Here is a 21,919-nt window from a genome sequence, read left to right on the forward strand (position 1 = left end):
TTGTGAAGAAAGCAAATGACGTGGTTCTGTGGAAGCTGGTGTTTGGAGTATTGAGATCAATGGGTGGGGGACTTCAAGAAGTGGAGATAGAGGTGTTGAATTAAGCGTGGTAACAGTACATGGAATTTCACAGAGTTTTGATGTGGTAGCATGATTGAGACAAGAGCATGCTGACTCCACTTACCTTCATACTAGTTATGGAGTTAAGTAGGATAACCAAGCCTGTGGAGAGGCAAAGAAAACTAATCTATGCTGATGATCTGGCCCTTTTGGTTAATAGCAAAGAGGAATTGGCAAATATGGTATCAGAGTGGGTGTACATTTGAAGATCATGATTTGAAGGTAAACACAAAGAAAACTGAAGTTATGCAAATAGGAAGATAGAAGAAGAGCTGTTGATTGAAGTTTCAGGAGACAAGCTGAAGCGGAGGAAAAAAATTGAGTACAAGGGAAATACACTTAGTACCATCAGACAGAGATTTGAAAAAATGAAAACAAGAACCCAATGTACATGGGCAACAGTGAAAAAGGGGGAAGGAGTACTGTGGAACTGGCAATTAAGTAACAAACAAAGGAAAACTGTATGCTGTGTGTGTCTGACCCAGCCTGCTCTATGGTTTGGAAATGGAGGGTCTCAGGGAGATGGCGGAGAAAAAGAGGATACAAGTAGTATACAAGTAGGAGGAAGATGGACTTGGGACTCCCAATGAAAGCAAATGGTTGAGGTGGGCTGGACATGTGATAAGAATGGGAGAGTGACCAGAAAAGAAAGCATAAGAGGTAGAAGACACCAAAAACTAGTGTGGAAGACCAAGGATATGATGATGAGTCCTTTGAAGAGAAAAGGACTGGAATCCCAATACCTACAAAACCATGCCCTGGACCCCAAGGTGTGGCCAAGAACGGTGGGCACCTCCAACCTCATGTAAATGGGAAAAAGTCAAGAAACAAATGTTTCTGCTGTGGGTACTGCCCTTACCTGCACTAGGTGCTGGGTCTGCTGTGAAGGTGGGCCTTGCTGGAAGGGGGCAGTGGGGTGTCTAAGGCTGGGGGGTGGACTGTGTACTGTCTGGCAATGGGCGGCGTACCTCCCTCGTAGGCCTCGGACCTTGGATGGGGTCCAGGGGCTGAGGAGTAGCTAGGTGACCAGGACGGGGATGGGCTCAGTTGACACCACCCCTGAGCCAGTTGATGCGCAGGGGGAGTAGGGTTACCATTCGTCCGGATTCCCCCAGACATGTCCGGCTTTTTGAGCTAAAAATAGCGTCTGGGGGGAATTTGTAAATGTCCAGACTCCCCCCCCCCCCCCCCATGCAGAGCACGCGCGGCTAACAGTGCAGCCGGCCGGATGGTGCCACTTACATGGGGCTCCTCTTCCCCCTGCCTGCAGCAGAAATCACTCCCTCCCTCCATTCGCAGATCGGCTCCGGCAGTCTGGAGCTCCTCCCCCACTGCTGCCCAGCGTGCCGGGACGAGCGGCTCAGGCAGTTCCTGAGCAAATTCACCGAGACATTAGGCGAAGAAAGGCCAACAACAAGGGGGCCAGGGGGTCTGAGAAGGGGCAGGGAGGTTTTGGAGGGGGCAGTCAAGAGATGTGGGGGTCAGGAGTTCAGGGGGGGCTTTCTGGGGGAGGGTGTGGATAAGGTTTTGGGCAGTCAGGGTACAGGTAGGGGGTAGGGTCCTGGGGGGGGTCTTAGGAGGGGGCAGTTAGGGGACAAGGAACAGAGAGGCTTAGGTAGGGGGTGGGGTTCTGGAGGGCAGTTAGGAGCAGGAGTCCCAGAAGGGGGCAGTCAGGGGACAAGGAGCAGGGGGAGGGTTGGGGGTTCTGAGGGGAGCAGTGGCGGGGCTAGGGCAGGACAGGGGCAGGGCTCCTCCCGTCCTCTTTTTTGCTTGTTGAAATATGGTAACCCTAGGGGGGAGGGGGCGTAGCTTAGTGGGTGTGAGCGTGGCCTCGGTGAAATCCCGCCTCTGGATGGAAGCGGAGCCGGAAGCTGGCGGCGCGGGACGGTTTGATCCTGCTCTTGGATTCGGAAGTTCGGCCCAGGAATGGCTGGTACCACTGCCGAGTAACGGCGCGCGACGCCTACCACAGAGACCGCTCGTTGGGCGCGGCCATTTTGAACCGTGGTAGCAACCAATGAGTGAGCGAGCACCAGTAGTCACGTGTTAAGGGGCGGTTGGGAAACCAAGGAAACCTCCCCACGCGCTCGCCGCTGTCTGATAGCTACGAAGCGGGAGGGACCCGGGGTCGGTGAGTCCGGCTGGCTGTGCGTGCGGTGGAGGGGACGTGCTGCGGGGGGAGAGGCAGAGAGTGCGCTACAGAAGAGTCTATGGGGAGATGGGGCCCGAGGGCAGAGGCACACGGGGGCGCTGGGCACGAGCCTACCGGGGGAAAGTAGGGGCGAGCGCGCCAAGAGGGCGGGTGGTATAAATCTGTGAGCCGGGGGTCGCCGTGACCACGCTTATTGGGAGCGTGAGGGGCGCGCGCATGTCTGGCAGCGCTAAGTGTGGGCCATGTGTGTCCTGGTGGGTCTCTGCCAGTCGTGCATATTTGCGACTGATTTTGAACTTGCAGGTGGCGCTCGCTGTTTGGTTGCAGTGACTTCTTTGACTCTGGAATAAAGGCTCCCAGTCTGTTTCCGTTCTTGGCTGGCGCTAGTAAATCAGGTCACTCAGAAGTGAAGGTTTATACAGCTCTCGAGAGGGGCGCATTGTCAGATCAGAACGAGAGAAAAGCTGGGATCAGCCTAAGCAGAGGTCAGTCACTTCCTGATCCCAGTCTACACACATGCGGGTTTGGGGCTTTGCCTGTAACGATACAGATTCAAGTTATGCTGCTTTAATAAATGATTTACTTGGAACAGTTCATTGAACGTGTAGAACATGAATAGTTTTCTGTGATTGGATCTTATTACATACATTATTTGCTTATGATATAAAACTCAGCATACTATACAGTATTATAAGGATCTTTTTAACAGCAAGGAAAAAGACAAACATTTGTTTAACAGCAGGGCTGCTAGCTTTTGAGTGCATTTTGCATACATAACTTTTGAACCTTTTTCAGAGGTCCTGGGCACCTATAGCGTCTGGGGACTACAGATGGAGTTGTAAGGTTTAGCACTTGTGAAAATCAAGCCCTATGATAACGCTGGGTGGGAAGGGCCAGTGGCAGAAAGAAATCCATGATAAGAATGTTAGGGTTGTCTTTGATAAAATATGTATTGGAACTATATAATAGTCCTTGTCCTGGGAGATTTAATACATCATAGCCCACTGTCTGCTTTACCTTCATTTACAGTCATGTTTTCAACCTTCAAGGCAATACATTCCTGATACACTTATACATATCTTATGTTCTATTGTCTACAAAATTAACACCCAATCTGTGAGGAAAGGGAAGCAAAATTGGACCATGTTCCCTTTTGATGGTATCACTTATAATTGTCATAAGAGGCAATTCAAATTCTTCCTAGTAAGTTTTTCCAAAAGAAGCATATAAAGCTGTAGTTTCCACTGAAGGTGCTTCTTAATTAGATTGTGCCTGAGCTGTCAGTAAAACAGATGTGAAAATACAGTGCCCTGTTTTTGAAGTCTTCCTGAGTCTTACAGCCTACAAGTAAATAAATGGAAGACTGTGCTTACTCCTGATTCTTCCTTGCAAGAAATATGAGAAAGTGGTTGTGTGAGAGATGTAGTGACTTAGTGTAACTTTTATATGCCTAATAGTTTTAAAAAAAATTAGATTATTGTATCTAAAAGTGGAGGAAGTGGTTGACACTCTGAATAGCCAATGTAGTGGCATGGTGTTGGATTTTACAGTTGGGTATTATTGGTTATGGAAGCATAGGGGTTTGTTTTGTTTAAGGCTAGGTTAGTGTGTTCATATTCTATGTCTGTGTGTAACCATCAACTTCTTGTCACATACAAACATCAGTATTTGCTTAATCTCATGCAATGGTTGGTCACAATTTCTAGTTCGGGAGGAACTGTTAGGAAAAATAGAAGTTTCACTCTTTGATGGAGCTGTAATATATGCAAAGTATGTCATTGCAACACACAAATTGTCCAGTCAGCTTTTAGATTTCCAAACACCTTTTCAAATTATTTCTGTACTATCAGTACAGGATACTTGGGGCTTATTTGCACTTACAGTGCCGGAGCAGCATAGCCGCTGTACTGCTTAGTGAAGACTCTGCCTACGCCGTCGGGAGAGCTTCTTCTGTCAGTGTAGGTTTTCCACCTCCCCGAGCGACAGTAGCTATGTCAAAAGGAGAAGCCCTCCTGTCAACATAGTGCTGTCTACATCAGGAGTTAGATCAGTATTACTATGTTGCTCAGTGTAGTGACATAATTATACTGACATAAGTTTGTAGTGTAGATCAAGGCTCAGTTTTGATTCATGTATAAAATTCCCATAACTCTTAAAATCTTTGATGCTCTGAGCATCTCCAATCTCAGGATGGTCCGCGAACCTTTTGTTGGTCTCATTATTTGTATTATGGTACAGGGTGGATTTGATTTAAATCGCTAGGAAGACTTGATTTAGTCATGGATTTCTACATAAAATGCATTTTTGTTGGTTGTTATAACCTAAATACATATTCTTCACAACTCAGAGATAGATGTAGGTTTCATTTTTAGAAGGTACACACAATACATTTTTAAAGTGATTTATTTTGAAAACTTTTCAGATTAGTTTTACAGCTATATCAGAAAATGAATGATTGTTTGGTTATTTCATTTATCATAGACAATGCGGAGTCCAGTGGCACCTTAAAGGCTAACAAATTTATTTGGGCATAAGCTTTTGTTGGTAAAAAGCACAAAAGCGTATGCTTATGCCCAAATAAATTTGTTAGTCTTTAAGGTGCCACCGGACTCCTCATTGTTTTTGTGGATACAGACTAACATGGCTACCCCTCTGATACCATTTACCAAAGGTAATTGAAGCAGATAGTTCACCTCCCAGTGGCTTCATAAATATCTCCAATTCAGCAGGTTAATCATTAATATATGGAGGATTTTCTTGCCATACTGTATTAGGAGGAGAACATCACCAGACAGCTATTTTAAATTGTTTTATTTAAATAAAACAACAATGTTATGTATTCTGAATTTTTTTCTTCAACAGCAAACATATAATATTTTAACAAAACAAGCATATGGACTTTTGAATTTAGTTAAACATTCAAGTTTTTTAAAATCAGGTTTGTTTTTGTTAAAATTGTTTTTAACTAAAATAGTTAAGTTAAAATTAAATCGACTATGTCAGCCAGGTCAACATGAGAAACTTAAAATATTGGCTTCTGCAGCTAACTCCGTCGTCTTCACTTTCATTTTCCTGTTTGTTCATAATCTGGAAAAGAAAAGAAAAACAAGCTTTCCTACCTTTTCAGGTCCCAAACGATTTCTCAATTTGGAATGAATTAGTCTAAAGGAAGAAAACATTCTTTCTACACTGGCAGAAGGAGCTACTGCTGTTAAAAGTGAGATTATCACTTCAATAGTCTCTGACTTCAAGTGCTTAAGTGACTTCCCCCAGTTCACTGGTGTGACTTTCTTTAAAACATCATCAGCAAACACATATTTCTTGAATGGTTCACCCTTTGCTCTGAAGTTTATTATAGTTGGCGTTATGGAGGGATGATTGCTGGATGTCCATGTCATGGCCAACTCCTCTTCTTCAGCAGTTAAGGTTTGACCCTGGTACCGAGTATTGAGAATACTTGCAAGAAGATGAGCTGCAGATAGTGCTTGTCCCATTTGTTTTTTTAATGCTTGTAATTTAACTCTGTCATTGCATATTTCTCTTTTTAAGATCTCACTCAGTTCCTTCCAATAAATACTGTATCTATAGTATTCCTTCCCTTCCTAAAGCTATGTTGCTCATCTCTTTTATTTTCTGGCCAATGGGAACGTCGGGGGAGGTGCCCACAGGCAAGGGCAGCGTGCAGAGTCCTCTGCCTCCTCCTCCCCCAGGGGCCGCAGGGATGTGGTGCCGGCTGCTTCCCCGAGCAGTGCATGGTGCGCAGCACCACGGGGGTGGCAATCTCGCGGGCTGGATCCAAAGCCCTGAGGGGCTGGATCCAAAGCCCTGAGGGGCTGGATCCGGCCCGCGGGCCGTAGTTTGCCCACCCCTGCTCTAGACCTTTTGCACACTGCTCAATTTCTCCTTCATACACTTTATCCAGCAATTTGCCTGGGACATCTGCTCTGTTGGGTGGACTATATCCTAGTCTTAATGACTGAACCATGTTAATGAAGTGTGGGTTCTCAATCATATGGAAAGGAGAATATGTTGCATAAACAAACCAGGCAATTTTTTCATCAGTTACCTCTTTTTCTAATCTGCTGGTTCTTAGCATAAACTTATCCACGGTTGTTTCCGGATGATAGCAGGGTTTTTTTCTTCTTTTTGCTACAGGTGATATACTGTGGCTATGTGACATATATGATGTGACTGAAACACTGTCATTGGCAAATAACTCTGAAACTTTAGAAAATGATGGTGATCTTGAAGGTGGATAGTCTTCAGAATTCTGTACGTTGAGGATGGATTCTCCTAAACAAAATAAGTCAATGCAGTTATTACCATGCTGCTCCTTTAGTATTACTCATTGCATTCACGGACACTCAGTACTACTTTAAAGGTGAAATTGTAAAAGGAAGATCTGCCTATTTCAGCTATTTTTTTTTATCACAACTGCATCTAAAATGATAGTACCATAGAGTAACAACTATATTTTTGCTCAAATGTGAGAATTCAAGAATAGTTCAGAAGGAAGCCAGGCAGTCCTTAAGAAAGAAGTATGAAATAAAAAAGTTTACCAACCTGAAGATCCTGAATGGTCAGACATGTTTCTTTCATCATTTTCAACGCAGCTTCCTCCTGAGAAGGAACACTTCTCATGATGTTGTTTCATTCGGGCGGCCAGGCCTTGCACTTTTTTGTTGCACTGTTTGCATTTTGCAGGCATGCCTGTCTTACCCACAGGTAGAGGAACTTCATTAAAATGTTCCCAAACTGGGTCTCTTTTACTGCCTGCTGCCATTGTAGGTTTTCCCGTCTAGTGAGAGAATGGTATGGTAGATCTCAACTCAATGGAGGCTACAATCAGAAAGACCTCAAGACTTCTGGAATATGCTGCTCAAACAATTTCACTTTTGTTTCTACTGCCTGTCCCTCCCTTCTCACATTTATCTCCAGACTTCTTCTCCTTGTCCAGATCTATTCCGCCCCCAACAATCTTCTATTCATTGAACTTTTTGAAACTTTGCACTTTTAGAGAGAGGTAAGGGATTGACTCTGTGTACACAAATTTGCAGAAGGACGATAGGGTTGAGGTCTGTTATTTCTCACCTCTCTATATTATTTTTTTATTTATTTAAAAACATTTTTGCTGTTAACAAGCATGTTACCTCTGGAGACACAAATCCACAGTTTGAGAACTGCAAAACTAAGCATCTCTGATGGTATCTTCTAGACTGAGCACTGAGTCCCATTGGGTAAATGGAAAGATTAACTTAAATAATCTATACAGAAGCCCCTGGAATCTCCTAAGATTGGGTCCCTAATCCATGAACTATTGGAACTCATTTACAAAACTTTTTTTAAACAATACATTAATATATTGTCTCATACTATAGAATTAGAATTTATAATCCCTATTCCACGATGACATATCTTTTGAGCTGTAATGTATCTTAGTTAAAATGAACTTTAGGTAGGTTTTTTCCTCAAAAAGCATTTTATCAAAAAAATCCGATTAAAAAATTTAAATCACTGATTTTTATCCACCCTGTTACAGCAGGCTAGAGACCCTAACCATGGATTAAGTAAGGCCCCATTGTGCTAGGTGCTATACCAACACATAACAGAAATACTTCTATCGTAAGCTCTTCTCATTCTAAGATGAGAGACACTGGTACATAGAGGAAGCACAGGGTAACAGTGAGATGATTACTCCAATTCTTTTAGAATAAGAACACAGTTTCTGTTTTGCCTGCAGTCAGTGAAGCAGTTTCTCAGTGGCTGCAACTGACAAGGTCTGGTTTTGATTATTTTCTAGAGTTGGACTATCCCATAGTAGTAGATTAGATTCCTGTCCAGCAAAGCACCTGAGCAGGTGCTTAACTTGGAACATGTGAGCAGTCCTAGGAGCAAGGATCTCCCTGTATGTATCTCATTGCTGGATCAGGATGTAAGTCAGCACCAGCTTAAGGCATTGAGCGTTCCACAAGAAGCACCCAGCATGTGGGAGCATGGAGCCTTGAAAGGTTAGCTTTAAATAGTAGTTACCTTCACAGATGTAGTCAATGTGCTATCAGTGTAAGGGTTTTTCTTTCCTTCCATCTCATTCAGTTGGGTATAGTACTTTAAACATAATGATATTTAGTTAATTGTTCGAATGTAAGCTTTATTCTGGCTTTTTTAATATTGTGTGCCCGTATGTGAATATTGAAAGCATGTAACATTAAATCTACTGTTCAATGGAATCAGTCTTTTATTTTTTTTCTTCCTCAGTTTAGAGAGAAACTCCGCACGTGAATAGAAATGATTGACTCAGTCAAAATAAGGAGACAGAGCACCTTGGATTTTTACTCTCACTATGAATTTCTCTGTGCCGTTCAAGGCTCTGTCCCACTAAAAACTGTGAAAGCTAATGTGAATCAGGGCATTCTTGAGCTAAATGCAGATCGCCTCAAGGCTCCTGACTGGGCACCACTTCTGAATGCTATCAGGCATAATAAGACTTTGACTTCTATTGTAATAAGAAGCTTTCATCAACAGGGTCTTGGAGAATCAGGTTTGTAATGACCACTTGAGATCTTTATTATATCTGTCTAGATGGGAATTCATTACAGGAAAACTAGGAGTTTTTTTAAAATGGTTTACCATCATGTCCTCTTAGTTAAAGCATAATAGACCAATCTTGTGTTGAAAGCTGAGTTATCACAACATAGGATTGTGTGGTATGAATAAGATCAGCTGGAGACACTTAGTGGAGCTCTCTCCTTTCCTTTTAATGGTCCACTAGGTGGTGGTGATAAAAAATCCAAGAGGTATAAAAACGAAATTTCAGGCATTACTTCCTGGGGATAGGAAAAACCTTCCCTATGGCCAGTTGATTTATATCTGTTAGGGGATCCCCCCCCCCCCCTTCTGGGTTTTGGCTTCTGTGGGAGATAGGATACTGGATTAAATGAACGACTGTTCTGATCCAATATAGCAATTGGTGTGTGTATGGCGGAAAAAGGGAATAATTCTTCAGATATCACAATCATAAAACAAAGAAATAAGGAGAAATTCTGGCCCCACTTACCGCAATGGCAAAAATCCCACTGATTCAGTGGGGCCTGGATATTATCAGTAATTCACTTTTGTTGTTTATTAGCGGCTGACAGACCTAAAACCTACTTTAGAAGACGAATTCCAGCAATTCGATCAAAAGACATGACTACTCAATTATGTAAAGCCATCAGAGGTTGTCTGAATATGTCAAGTGCTCTAAAAAATTTGGAACTTGAGGGACTGCTTCTAAGAGAGCGAGATCTAATATTTTTAACAAAGGTAAGACTTCAAATACACACACACACAAATGTATACATTTAGCAATAAAGATGTTGGGTGAGATTCTATTTTATAGTTCTTAAAGGTTTACCACAGATGTTGGTGGAGCTATGGTAGATTTAAGCTTCTTTTGCCCTTGATTATTCTCAGGGTTGGAGAGGCCCCTAGTGTAACTTAGACAGATCTGGGGACTTCTCAAAGTTACTGCAGTCTCTTCAGGTTGTCTGGCATGTTGCAGCCCTCCCTCTGACATGTCATCCCAGCACTACCCTGGCATGCCCCCTTCACTGGGGCTTAAGAGGGAGTGCTTAGAAGGCAGATTTACAGCTATCTTCCACAGTTTTTGCACTAGGAGAATCTTCCCTCAGACACAAATAAGGCTTTTAGGGCCCCTTTGCACCATTCTGTCCCTTTTACATGCATAAAGGATCCATAGTGGGAGTGAGGACCACTACTTTTTCTTCAGATATGTGCTATTAAAATATTGTTATTCGAGCATTTTAAAAAATGTTTTCAATGATTTTTATTTTGAAGGGGTTGGCCAAGACATCATCTTTGGAGAGCTTGTCATTAGCACATTGTCCAATTGGAGATGGAGGATTGGAAAGTAAGTTTTGAAATTTAAAAGAAATAGCCTAAGGTGATCTGTGTCTTTTGTGTTACTGCTTTTAAAATACCTTTTTTAAAAAAATCTCATTGTTCCATCCCTATTTAAATCTATATTGATTATAACAGAAAACAATCATGTTCACTTTGAACGCTGTGAAATTTTGCGTGTGAAGTGCAAGACTTGTCATTGCTGTGACTATCTATCTTTTTCTTTTTTTAGTGTTTGGTTTTGAGCATTCTTCACACTGAAATAAAGTAGTACCCTACTGTATGCTGCAAGCAAACAAACTCTTATGTTAAAAAGTTCCTTTTTATAAATGTTTACAAGTCATGAAATACATTAGCTAACATTTATATCAAGTGGAATATCTAACTGCTTTAACATGAAATATAAAGCAGTTCTGAAATATACCTATTTTAAAGATATTTCATGTTTGTATGCAAAAAGTTATGGAACAGTTAAAATATTTTTATTTAAAATAAATAATATACATCGCTCTTCTACAGTAGTTCTTCATTCAAGGATCTAGGTTCTTTCCTAATGCTAATTATGCCTTTATAACACCACCGTAAGAAACATGGTAAGTATTATTCATTTTAATGATCTGACTGTAATTTTTTTATCTTTTTAACTTCAGCAATCTGTCAAAGTGTGAGAAACTCTGCCAACATCAAATCTATAAATTTTACAGGATGTAGTTTGACCTGGCGGGGAGCAGAACACTTGGCCAATGTCTTAAAGGTAACGTGCCTTTTGTAAAGGCAAATATTTAAATGGATTAATATAATGTATATACATTGTGATTCATAGTTGAATCTAGTATGTAAACACAATTTATTTACATATTTTAATATTAATAACATTCTGATACTATAGGAAAAGCCCTAGTGTAATTTACTGCTAGTGTCGCATTGAGTTCCCAATATTCCTCTTAAGATGATATCTCTTCACTGAGATAACTGCTGCTAGCAAGATATGCATATATGGCTATTTTCTGTTACATCCGTGAAAATAATATAGGGTTATATGATGAGAAATAGTTCATGTCATATGAATGTTCAATTGGAATGACTCCAATAATATAGCTCAGCACATTAATGTAATCATAGTTCTACATATCCTGGTTTGATTAGGGTGACTTGGGCCCCAATTAAACAAAGTACTTCAGCATCTGCATAACTTCAAGCAGTGAAGTCAATGGGACTATTTGCATGCTTAAAGTTACATATATGCTTCTATACCACCCAGGATTAGGACCTATGAGAGCACAAATAGTCATTCTAATTTTAATTGTTTGCACTACACTTCAGCTGCTGTCTTCTTTTTGTTGATAAAGAAACAAGCTAAGCTTATGCACATCAGTAGCTCAAGGAAAATGATTGTACTTTTGGCAATACAATCTCCTCTTCTATCCCAAGCATTGAGGTCCTGATCCAATGCCCATGGAAGAAAATGGAAGTCTTTCCACTGAGTTCAGTGGGTTTGGATCAGGACTCTTGGCCTTATGGGCTGTATTCGATCATTTGGAAGCTGTTAAAGCATGAAAGAAAAACAGATGTGCTTAGATTAGAGCTGCATAATTAAAAATATTGTCTAGATGGCTTTCTAGCTGAAATTTAGGCCCGAATCAAAGACAGCCTGGCTCCCAGACTGTCTGAAGTATACACAGAGGCTTTTGTTAAAGACTCTCTACCTTCTTTAGTGAATGAATCCCTAGTTTCTGTCAAGCTTTAAGCCTGGCAAAGATGCCCAAGAATGTGCTAGCTTTTGCTCAATACCCTTAATGAACTCTGACATTACTTGTCTAAAATTCTACCTGGATGACTAGAAAAAATAATGAGGAACGTAACGCTGCTTACATAGGATTTTTACAAAAGAGATGTGGGTCAGACAACACTCGTCAGCTTCTCTGCACTGTCCTACTATTAAAACCTTTCAGAACTGTTCTGTCACATGTAGAAAAACTCTTTGTTCCTCATTCTACAAAAATTTGGATTTGGTCCCTCTTTCATTTCCTGGATTAGACTTTTGTACTCCAGTCCTAGCTTCTGTTGTAACCAATCACATCATCTCCCCTCCTTGGTACAAGACAGGGATGTCCCCTCTCCTCCTCCCTGTTTGATTTGGCTTTGGAGTCAAATACAAATTAGAATACCTAGGGTTCCCAAGAGATGAAAATATGCCTACATGCTGATTATATATTTTTATTCACTACCAACCCCCTTCAGACCATCCCCAATATTACAAACCGCTGAATTGTTCGGGAAAATTTCAGGGTAGAAAATAAATTGGCACAGTTTGGCAGCTCTCAGTATCTCTCGGGGTGCTTAACTTTGCCCTCTCAGATTTATGGTTTTCATTGGCAGCAGGGGGAAATCAGGTAGTTAGTCCTCTTTTCCAGAGACCTAAGAAAAATAGTCAAAATTAATTTCAATTCTTTTATCACACAGATGGTTTTGGATTTACATAGATGTCAACCCCTCCCTCTATCCAGGCAGAGTTAGAATATTAAAAACAAATGTTCTCCTGTGACTTCTTCTTGTTCTTAGCTCCTTGCTCTGTTTCTTTTCAAAATTAATAACACTTTTAAGAGCTCCTTGTGGGGTATGGGCACCAAGCCCAGATTATCCTTTGAAAAAATGCAACTGCCTTTTAAATCAGGAGGCATTGGTCTACCCAACCGTAGGCTTTACTATGTATCCTCAATCATGAGGAAGGCCACACAATGGAGTGTCCACTCCTTCCCCCTCTCCCCTCCCCCCGACACCCAGCCTATCATAGACTTTAAGGCCAGAAGGGACCATCGTGATCATCTCGTCTGACTTCCTGCACATCGCCGGCCACAGAATCTCACCCACCCATTCCTTTAATAAGTCCACAACCTCTGTCTGAGTTACTGAAATCCTCAAATCTTGATGTAAAGACTTCGTGTTACAGAGAATCCATCATTTACTCTAGTCCAAACCAGCAAGTGACCCGGGCCCCCATGCTGCAGAGGCAAATGAAAAACCCTAAGGATCTCTGCCTATCTGATATGGGGGGAAAATCCTTCCCAACTCCAAGTACAATGATTAGTTAGTCCCTGAGCAGACACCTAGGAAAGAGTTCTCTGTAATAACTCAGAGCCCTCCCCATCTGATGATCCATCTCTGACTGTTGGAGATATTCGCTAATAGCAATTGCGGCTGGGCCATCTGCCACTGTAGGCAACCATCTCCTCCATAAACTTATTAAGCTCAGTCTTGAAGCCAGTGTAGGATTTTGTCCCCATTATTCTCCTTGGAACTTTACTCCTTTGATGGTTAGAAAGTTTTGTCTAATTTTAAGCCTAAACTTGTTGATGGCCTGCCTATATCCATTTGTTCTTGTGCCAGTACTGGCCCTTAATTTAAATAACTTCTTTCCCTCCCTGGTGTTTGCTCCCTATAAATATATCAGAGGGATAATCATATCTCCCCTTCGCCTTCATTTGGTTAGGCCAGGGGTTCTCAAACTGGGGGTCGGGACCTCTCAAGGGGTCAGGCGGCTATTACATGCGCGGGGGGTGGGGTGGGGTGGGGGTGGTCACAAGCTGTCAGCCTCCACTCCAAACCCTGCTTTGCCTCCAGCATTTATAATGGTGTTAAATATATTAAAAAGTGTTTTTTAATGTAACGGGGGGAGTCGCACTGAGAAGCTTGCTATGTGAAAGGGGTCACCAGTACAAAAGTTTGAGAACCACTGGGCTAGGCTAAACAAGCCAACCTCCTTCTTCTCCATTTCTCTGATCCTCCTAGTAGCCCTTCTCTAGACCAGTTTGAATTTCTTTCTTAAACAGGAGAGACCAGAATAGCACACAGTATTCTAGATGAGGTCTCACCCATGCCTTGTATAGTAGTAATACACTTCCCAAACTCTACTGGAAATACCTCACTTGATACATTGTAGGATTGCTTTTGCCTCTTTTACAGCTACATCACCTTGGCAGCTCGTAGTCATCCTATAATTGACCAGTACACCCAGCTTTTTCTCCTCCTCTGTCCTTGATAAGTCTTGTTGTTAGTCCCTAAGTGCATGACCTTGCACTTAGTGCTATTAGTTTTCATCCCATTTTTATTACTCCTGTTTTCAAGGTCATCCAAATCTTCTTGTGTGATATTCCAGTCCTCCTCCATACCAGCAATACCTTCCAACTGTGTGTCATATGCATATTTTATTAGCACACTCCCACTTTTTGTGCCAAGTCATTAATGAAAATATTAAATAGGAGTAGTCCCATGAATGATCCCTGAGGAATACCACTAGTAATTACCCTCCTTCCTGACAGTTCATCTTTCAGCATGATCCTCTTTAGTCTCCCCTTTAATCAGTTCCTTACCCACCTTTCAGTTCTCATATTAATTCCCATCTTCTCCAGCCCCAGTTGTGCATGGAGGAGGGAATTGTCATCCCACTACCACCAGAATTAGTCCCAAACTTAGACTTCTACCCTTTTTTTTAAGGGAGAAATCAGTCACAGTTCTGCTGCTAGGAAAGCCTGGTGTCTGGTTGCTTCTGAGTTTAAATATCATCCTTTATTACATTGTCTTTAGTTTGGGATAACTTGAAAAATGTAACTGTCCATAGACCTATTCTTTGGCCTGATAGGATTAAAAAGAGATTTTGAGCATAAACCACATAATTGAAAATGATTCCATCATGCCCTTTCCTCACCTATGCAATCTGTCTTGGAAACTGAAATCCTTTGAAAAACTTTGACTGGGTAGAGCTCTGATCGTTGCCAAATGTCTAATTCTACAATGGTGGAAGTTCCAAAGGTGCCCAGCTACCAAAGATTGGTACTCTGCCATGGTTCGCCTGCCGGCAGTGCAATAAATGTTTTGCAATAGTAACAACCAAGATGAACGTACGTGTGTGTGTGTGTGTGTGTGTGTGTGTGTGTAAAATATATGCAGACATATATATAGTCTGCATTTTTGAAAGTATTGGAATAATCAATTTAATTCCCCATAGGGTAACCTTGTTTGCAGTGCCCTCCAAGACCCTAGCTACCGCTCATATTCTATTCCTTCCACCTCTTGTATCCCCCCTACTCCGCCGCCCTTTCCTCTCTTATTCCTTTTTTACTTACCTTTCAAGCTTTTCTTTGGTCCTCTCTTCGCTTTCAATACCCTTTTTTCCTTCTTTTTTTCTTTTTTCCCCCTTTCTAAAGAAGTGATTCTGGAAAATAGTTTGATTTTACTTGTATTATCTATCTTGTTGTATAATCTGATAATGTCTCTCTATTCCAATTTAGATACCTTTCTTTTCTTTGTCATCTCTGTTATATATATTAGCTGTGTTAAAGAATAAATAAATAAATTGCCAATGATGAAGACTCCTCCACAACTCTTGGTACATTTTTTTCAAGGATTAATTACCCTTAAAAACTATGTGCCTTATTTCCAGTTTGATTTGTCTAGCTTCAGTTTGCAGTTATTGGATCTTGTTCTGCCTTTGTTTGCTAGATTAAAGATCCCATTATCAAGCACCTGTATCCCATGTAGGTACGTATAGACTCTGATCAAGTCACCCCTTAACTTTCTCTTTGTTGAGCTAAATAATAGACTCAAGAAGCTCAATCATTCTGAAACATGTTTTCCAGTACTTTAATAATTCTTGTGGCTTTTTGAACTTTCTCCAATATATCAACATCCTTCTTAAATTGTGGACATCAGAATTGGATGCAGTATTCCAGCAGTAATCACACTAATCCCAAATACAGAAGTAATATAATTTCTGTATTCCTACTTGAGATCCACCTGTTTATGCATCTAAGGATCATATTAGGCCTTTGGTCACAGTGTTGAACTGGAAGCTTGTGTTCATTTGATTATCCACCGTGACCCTGAAGTCTCTGAGTTACTGCTTCCCAGGAAGAAGTCTTTATAAAAAGTCTTTATTCATAAAAACAGTTGTGGGGCTGGTATCCTATTACTGATGGAAAAACATCAGCACCTACTTAAAAGTTCTGGAATGCCAGTTCTGAGGCTTAATTGTTGTTTTCCTTTGTACTATAAATTTTGGTTTAAAAACAAGAGTAGGACATGAAGAATGACACTGTTCCCTGTCTACCCAGCAATGATGAGTGGTATATAGTGGGTGTGCTGTTTGGGAAATCGGTGTATCTGGGAGAAGGTGAAGAGGCTATAAACTTGCTAGATGGTTTATCTCTTCCTTGCTTTTGCGGTTTTTGCATTAGGTATCTTATATGTATATGAAAGACCTTTCTCAAAGGGCAGTTACCAGTGATTTTCAGTCAAAGTAGGAGGACATCTCAAATGGGGTCTTGCAGGGATCTGGCCTGTGTTTTTGTTTGTAATGAATTTTCATTAATGACTTGGATGATGGAGCGGAGAGTAATGCTCATAAAATTTGCGAATGATACCAAGATGGGAAAGGTTGCAAGTGCTTCGACGAACAGGATTAGAACTCAAAACGATCTTGAAGAATTGGTGTAAGGAATTCTCTGAACCTGGTTTATATTTTACTTCATGGAAATAATTTATCAGTAATAAGAATGAGAGTTAATGTGTAAGAGCATGATTGTGTGTATTTCTTAAATTCAGTAACATTGTAGTTGGGTTTTATTTCATTTCAATAATAGTAATTGTAATTGAATCATTATTTTAATTAATCTTCTTCGCATTAGTGTTGATGGCTTCACTTCACCACTAATGTTAACTTGTTCTGTTTTCAAAGCATCAGGCAATGAAAAGACATGGTGAAGCTTGGGCTGAAAGCCTACGCTATAGGAGACCTGATCTTGACTGTATGGCAGGTTTGAGGCGTATCACTCTCAACTGCAATGCACTTGTTGGTGATCGAGGGGCTAGAGCCTTTGCAGAATGTCTTGGAGAGGACCTGTGGCTGAAAGGTATGGTAAATTGTTCTGTGCTTCTAAGTAGGGTGACCATATTTCCCAAAGGTAAAACGGGAGACGGGGAGGGGCTTGGGCGAGTGTCACTGCTCACCCAAGCCCTGCTGTGCGGGGCTGGTGTTGCTGTTCTCTTCCTCTGTCCCCCTGCATCCCACACGTTACTCCATGTCCCAGTGGGAGGCATGCCCCCCTTTTTTTGGCAAAAGTGGGCATTTGTCCCATTTGCTCTTGGCAACTGATAATCAGATGGCAAGAGAAAATGGGACAAATTCCCAGTTATGCCAAAAAAATTGAGACCCCTGGGACAGGGTTTAAAAGGTGGACTTTCCTAGCCAAAACGAGATGTGTGGTCACCGTACTTCTAAGGCACATTAGAAGTAGTCTTAACAGTAGCTGATTTGCATCTGTAATAGATGTATAGGTAATACATTTTTAAGTTTAAGTATTTAACAAGGTAGGGATAACAGTTACAAAATATAAAGCTAGTAGCCAATATGTGGAGAGGTTTTATAGAAGAAGAAATAATGTTTTCATGGTGATTAGTTAGACACTACTTGGTATTTAATTCTAATTTTGGTAACTGTAATTTTGTGAAACTCTGCCACCAAAATTTGTTCAAATCTTATAAGGGTCTTCATCTACTATTCTACTGTACATAAACCCTAAGGTGGCTATAGAATTCCAGATGTCTTGACTTTCTTACAGCTCTGTAATCTGGAGTAATTTATTGGTTGTAGAACTTTTGCCTTTCAGTATGTTTGATTGTGGACCACATCTGGGAAAATACTGTGGCTGTACAACATGAAAGAATATTGCAAGAAATGGCAAAGCTACAGCAAGTTTAAAAGTATTGGATAATACAATTATCTGCATAGTGATGTGTCCCTGCCCCCGCCCCCCGCCGTGAAATACTGAAGCCAGTATTTAAAACCTAAGTTATTGAATTTATTTATTTTCTTCCAGCAGCTGTTGGTTGGTGTTCAGCACCATTACATTTAATATTGCCTTGCATATTAGACCTTGCTTCACTGCTGTTCAAGTTAGCAATTTTCAAACCCAATCATAAAGATAACTGAGTGTATAAGATGATGTGGTAGGGATTTTTAATTTAGTTACACATCGCCTCCATATTGGTGCATATAACAAAATTAATTCCGCACATGGGTGGGAAAAATTAGAGGGAACACTGCCAGCAGCTATATCTTGAAACTTTGATATCTGATAATGACTTAAATGTTAATCTCCATCCTGCATTTAAAATATTACCTTAGCTCTCCCTTGGGTAGAGCTGAGAATACTATTTCTTTCTTTCTTTTCGGTTACTTGCAAGACTCTTAGGTACATGCATGTGGATGTTTGCATTATGGATAGATTCATTATTTGAATTATTAGTTCAAGTGATGCAACTGAGTAATGTTTAACCTTTTTAAACATTTCAGCACTTGACATGCAGCAGTGTGGAATTTCCAACGATGGGGCAAAATCATTGTTAGATGCTTTTCAGACTAATACAACTCTAGTGATATTGGATGTAAGAAAAAATCCATTAATTGGTATGTACTTTTATCTATCCTTGCATTCTGATTAAATAACAAAGATTTTTCATTTATAACTTTTGAAAAATGTAGCATTTTCAGAAAAATTAAACCAGATTTTACTGAATATTTGCCAACTACATTTTAAATAAAGGGAGATGTTGACTTGTTTTATCTTGCTCTGTTTGTATGAATATTAGGGCTGTCGATTAATTACAGTTAACTCACGCAATTAACTCAAAAAAATTAATCACGATTAATCACAGTTTTAATTGCACTATTAAACAATAGAATAACAATTGAAATTTAATAAATATTTTGGATTTTTTCTACATATTCATATATATTGTATTCTGTGTTATAATTGAAATCAAAGTGTATATTTTTTATTACAAATATTTGCACTGTAAAAATGATAAAAGAAATATTGCACTACAGTACTTGTATTAGGTGAATTGAAAAATACTATTTCTTTTGCATGGAGTGAAAATTACAGATGCAGGCATAAATATACTGACACATGAAGAGAAGGGAGTGTGTCAATATATTTGTCATGTGTCAGAATATTTATGCCCGCATCTGTAATTTTCACTCCATGCAGCTGAAGAAGTGGGTTTTTTACCCACAAAAGCTTATGCCCAAATAAATCTGTTGGCCTTTAAGGTGCCGCCGGACTCCTCATTGTTTTTGTGGATACAGACTAACATGGCTACCTCTCCGATGCTATTTCTTTTGGGTTTTTTTTTACAGTGCAAATACTTGTAATCAAAAATAAATATAAAGTGAGCACTGTACACTTTGTATTCTGTGTTGTAATTGAAATCAGTATATTTGAAAATGTAGAAAACATTCAAAAATGTTTAAATAAATGGTATTCTATTATTGTTTAACAGCATGATTAATCGCGATTCATTTTTTTAAATCGCTTGACAGCCCTAGTGAATATTTTATCAAAAATAATCTAATATTGAAATTAATTAAATGAATGTATTTATTTTTTTCACTCTAGATCACACTTTGATGAAAAAACTTATTGAAAGAGTTCTCATGAATGGAAACAGTACTTGTTCAGAGGTATGTTTCAGGCAATCTGGAATGACTTTAGTTTGTCTGTATTCGGATTTAAAACAAACCATGATATTATGACACCATGTGATTCTGTACAGATTAGTATAACTGTTTTTATTTAATATTAAATTAAGTGTATGTTCAGGTTGCAGTTAAAAATCACAAAAGTTTAGAAAATGCAAAAGTTAAAGCACCAGCAGCAGCATTAACTATGCCACATTGAACATCGTGTATATTTTGTGTAGTTTACAACGTAAACTAATAAAACAGGAATTAGACATTTAATAAGAAAAATAGAAAACGGTGCATATGTACAACATAACAAAGTTAAAAATGTTGTTGGAAGTTCTGATGTTTAGTGGTCTTTAATTGGTCAACCTTAATGTCTTAGTAAAGCAGTTCTTTGTTTGTGTTCCTAATTCCCTAGGTTAGGAAAATAACACCTAACCTAAAAATACGTTGTTTTTTTAAATCAGTGAATTAAATTCTTCTTCGAGTGATTGCACTTGTCCATTGTGCGCCTGGTGTACAGTTATTGGAGATCTTTTTACCTCACTGGTACCCTTTGGGACAGCCCTCAGCTTTGATGGCCACACCATCTTGTACTGTGGTACACAAGGTCAAAGTCATTATGAGGCCCCATCCCAGCTTTATGCATAAGGTGTTCTCAGATTGTATTTCTCTCCCTGTGTTCTTCTCCAGACCCCATTCCCACCAATGGGAATCTTGTCTCCTGACCCCAAGTGTAAATAGAGTGTTCTGCTCTTACTTGGAAAATACCAAACCTTTTATACAATTCAGTAGGTTATATGTAGCATTTGGGGAGATGTCAGGGACCTGTTTACTAGAGGCTGTCACTGGATTAGGAGATGTATGGAACGTTACATCTCAGGTGGGAAACCAGTGTACCCTGCTATAAAATACACACTCCAGGAGAGCCAATGCAGCATAATTGTGTTAGGGAAGTTCTCTTAATGAAGATAAGCACAGCAGCAACTTGGTGTCTGGTGAAAGTGTTCACTAAACTCCATTCCTTGGATTTTACATTGTGCTCCAATTCTTAGTTTAGGAGACTTATGCTACAATCCATATTTAACTAAACTCCTAGCTCACTGTCCTGCTGATGGATCTCATTATGGGAAATATGTGGGAAACGCACAAGATCTTGAAGAAGAAAGGGAAATTACTTACCAGTGACTGTTGTTCTTCAAGAGTTACGTCTGTGTATTTGTTCTCTCTGCCTACCTTCTCTTCTGTCTCATAGTTCTATATAGCATCAGGTCTCTGTGGTTAGGGAGAAGGAACTGAGACAGTTGAGGATTGCACACCCTTATATGAAGTACCTCCCAAAGGACACAGCTTTTCAAAGCAGTTCCACATCTCAATACCAGGGATAGTATATCCCACAAATGGGAATACAAGTGTGAAAATGCAGAGGTGATTCTCGAAGAACAACCGTAAATGGCAAGTAGCCCCTCTTTCTAACTGTCAGACCTGCAAATTCAACCTGGACTCTGAAAGTCCAGCTATGTTCACTCTTGCTTATATTTTGTCATTACTTTATTAAGCTTCATTTGCAGAATCTTTTTCTGTTGACTTGTGAGCCAGATTAGAATCTGTTGGCCCTGCTGTAAAAAGTAGTAAAAACTTATTTGTGTCCATAAAGTATGTAAATCTGACTCTCAATACAAGGAAGGCGAATCAGCTGAGAAAGACAAAGCTGTTTTTACATTAACATTCTTTTCTGATAATCACCACACTAATAGAGAGAATCATAAAATCCTACCAGAATGCTCTTAATAATTTCACGCAATGGGGGGGCGGTAGTAGGATTTTCTGATGTGGCAAATGCTGTTGTACTGATGCCAAGTTTTTTGGAGCCAGTGGCTTCCAAGTGCCATTATATCTACAACATGGAGACACATACTTTAAAAAGCAAACAAAACACTGGAATAGATACTTGGAATATAAACCTAGAAAAATACTGGTCAGACCCAGTCCTTTTTGAGAATCCTCTAGAGCAGCACGGTGTCACCTTGAAGGAAAACAGTAAATTCAAAGCACAGCTTTTCCTTTTGATCTCAATACACTTCAATTTTAGTGTGAATTCTTGTGATAAATGTGCCCTATTGGCATGCCCTACCACTGCAAGCACTGGAAAAAAAACCCCAAAAAAACCTTGATGCTTTTTTAAAAAAAGCTGTATTTTATTTGTAATATAATATCTTACTAGA

General features: G+C 40.1%; 1 protein-coding gene across 10 annotated transcripts in view; it reads left to right on the top strand.

The window, feature by feature from the left end:
• The first annotated feature begins 1,934 nt into the window (after positions 1-1,934).
• The window catches only part of CEP78 (centrosomal protein 78), a 50,128-nt gene continuing 30,143 nt past the window's right edge, over positions 1,935-21,919 (top strand). For 6 of the 10 annotated variants that reach the window (XM_005297717.4, XM_065549432.1, XM_065549433.1 and 3 more), the window contains exons 1-9: positions 2,103-2,251; positions 2,576-2,757; positions 8,528-8,810; positions 9,399-9,574; positions 10,109-10,181; positions 10,822-10,925; positions 16,905-17,079; positions 18,522-18,635; positions 19,627-19,691. In XM_005297717.4, coding sequence (XP_005297774.2) covers positions 8,558-8,810; positions 9,399-9,574; positions 10,109-10,181; positions 10,822-10,925; positions 16,905-17,079; positions 18,522-18,635; positions 19,627-19,691 — 960 coding nt within the window. In that variant the 5' untranslated portion in view covers positions 2,103-2,251; positions 2,576-2,757; positions 8,528-8,557. Of the gene's footprint in view, positions 2,252-2,575; positions 2,758-8,072; positions 8,281-8,527; positions 8,811-9,398; positions 9,575-10,108; positions 10,182-10,821; positions 10,926-16,904; positions 17,080-18,521; positions 18,636-19,626; positions 19,692-21,919 lie in introns of all 10 variants that reach the window. The other 4 variants (XM_065549431.1, XM_005297718.5, XM_065549437.1 and 1 more) reach the window with 4 other exon arrangements.

Source organism: Chrysemys picta, chromosome 6 (assembly GCF_011386835.1).
Source record: "Chrysemys picta bellii isolate R12L10 chromosome 6, ASM1138683v2, whole genome shotgun sequence".
Taxonomy (NCBI): domain Eukaryota; kingdom Metazoa; phylum Chordata; order Testudines; family Emydidae; genus Chrysemys; species Chrysemys picta.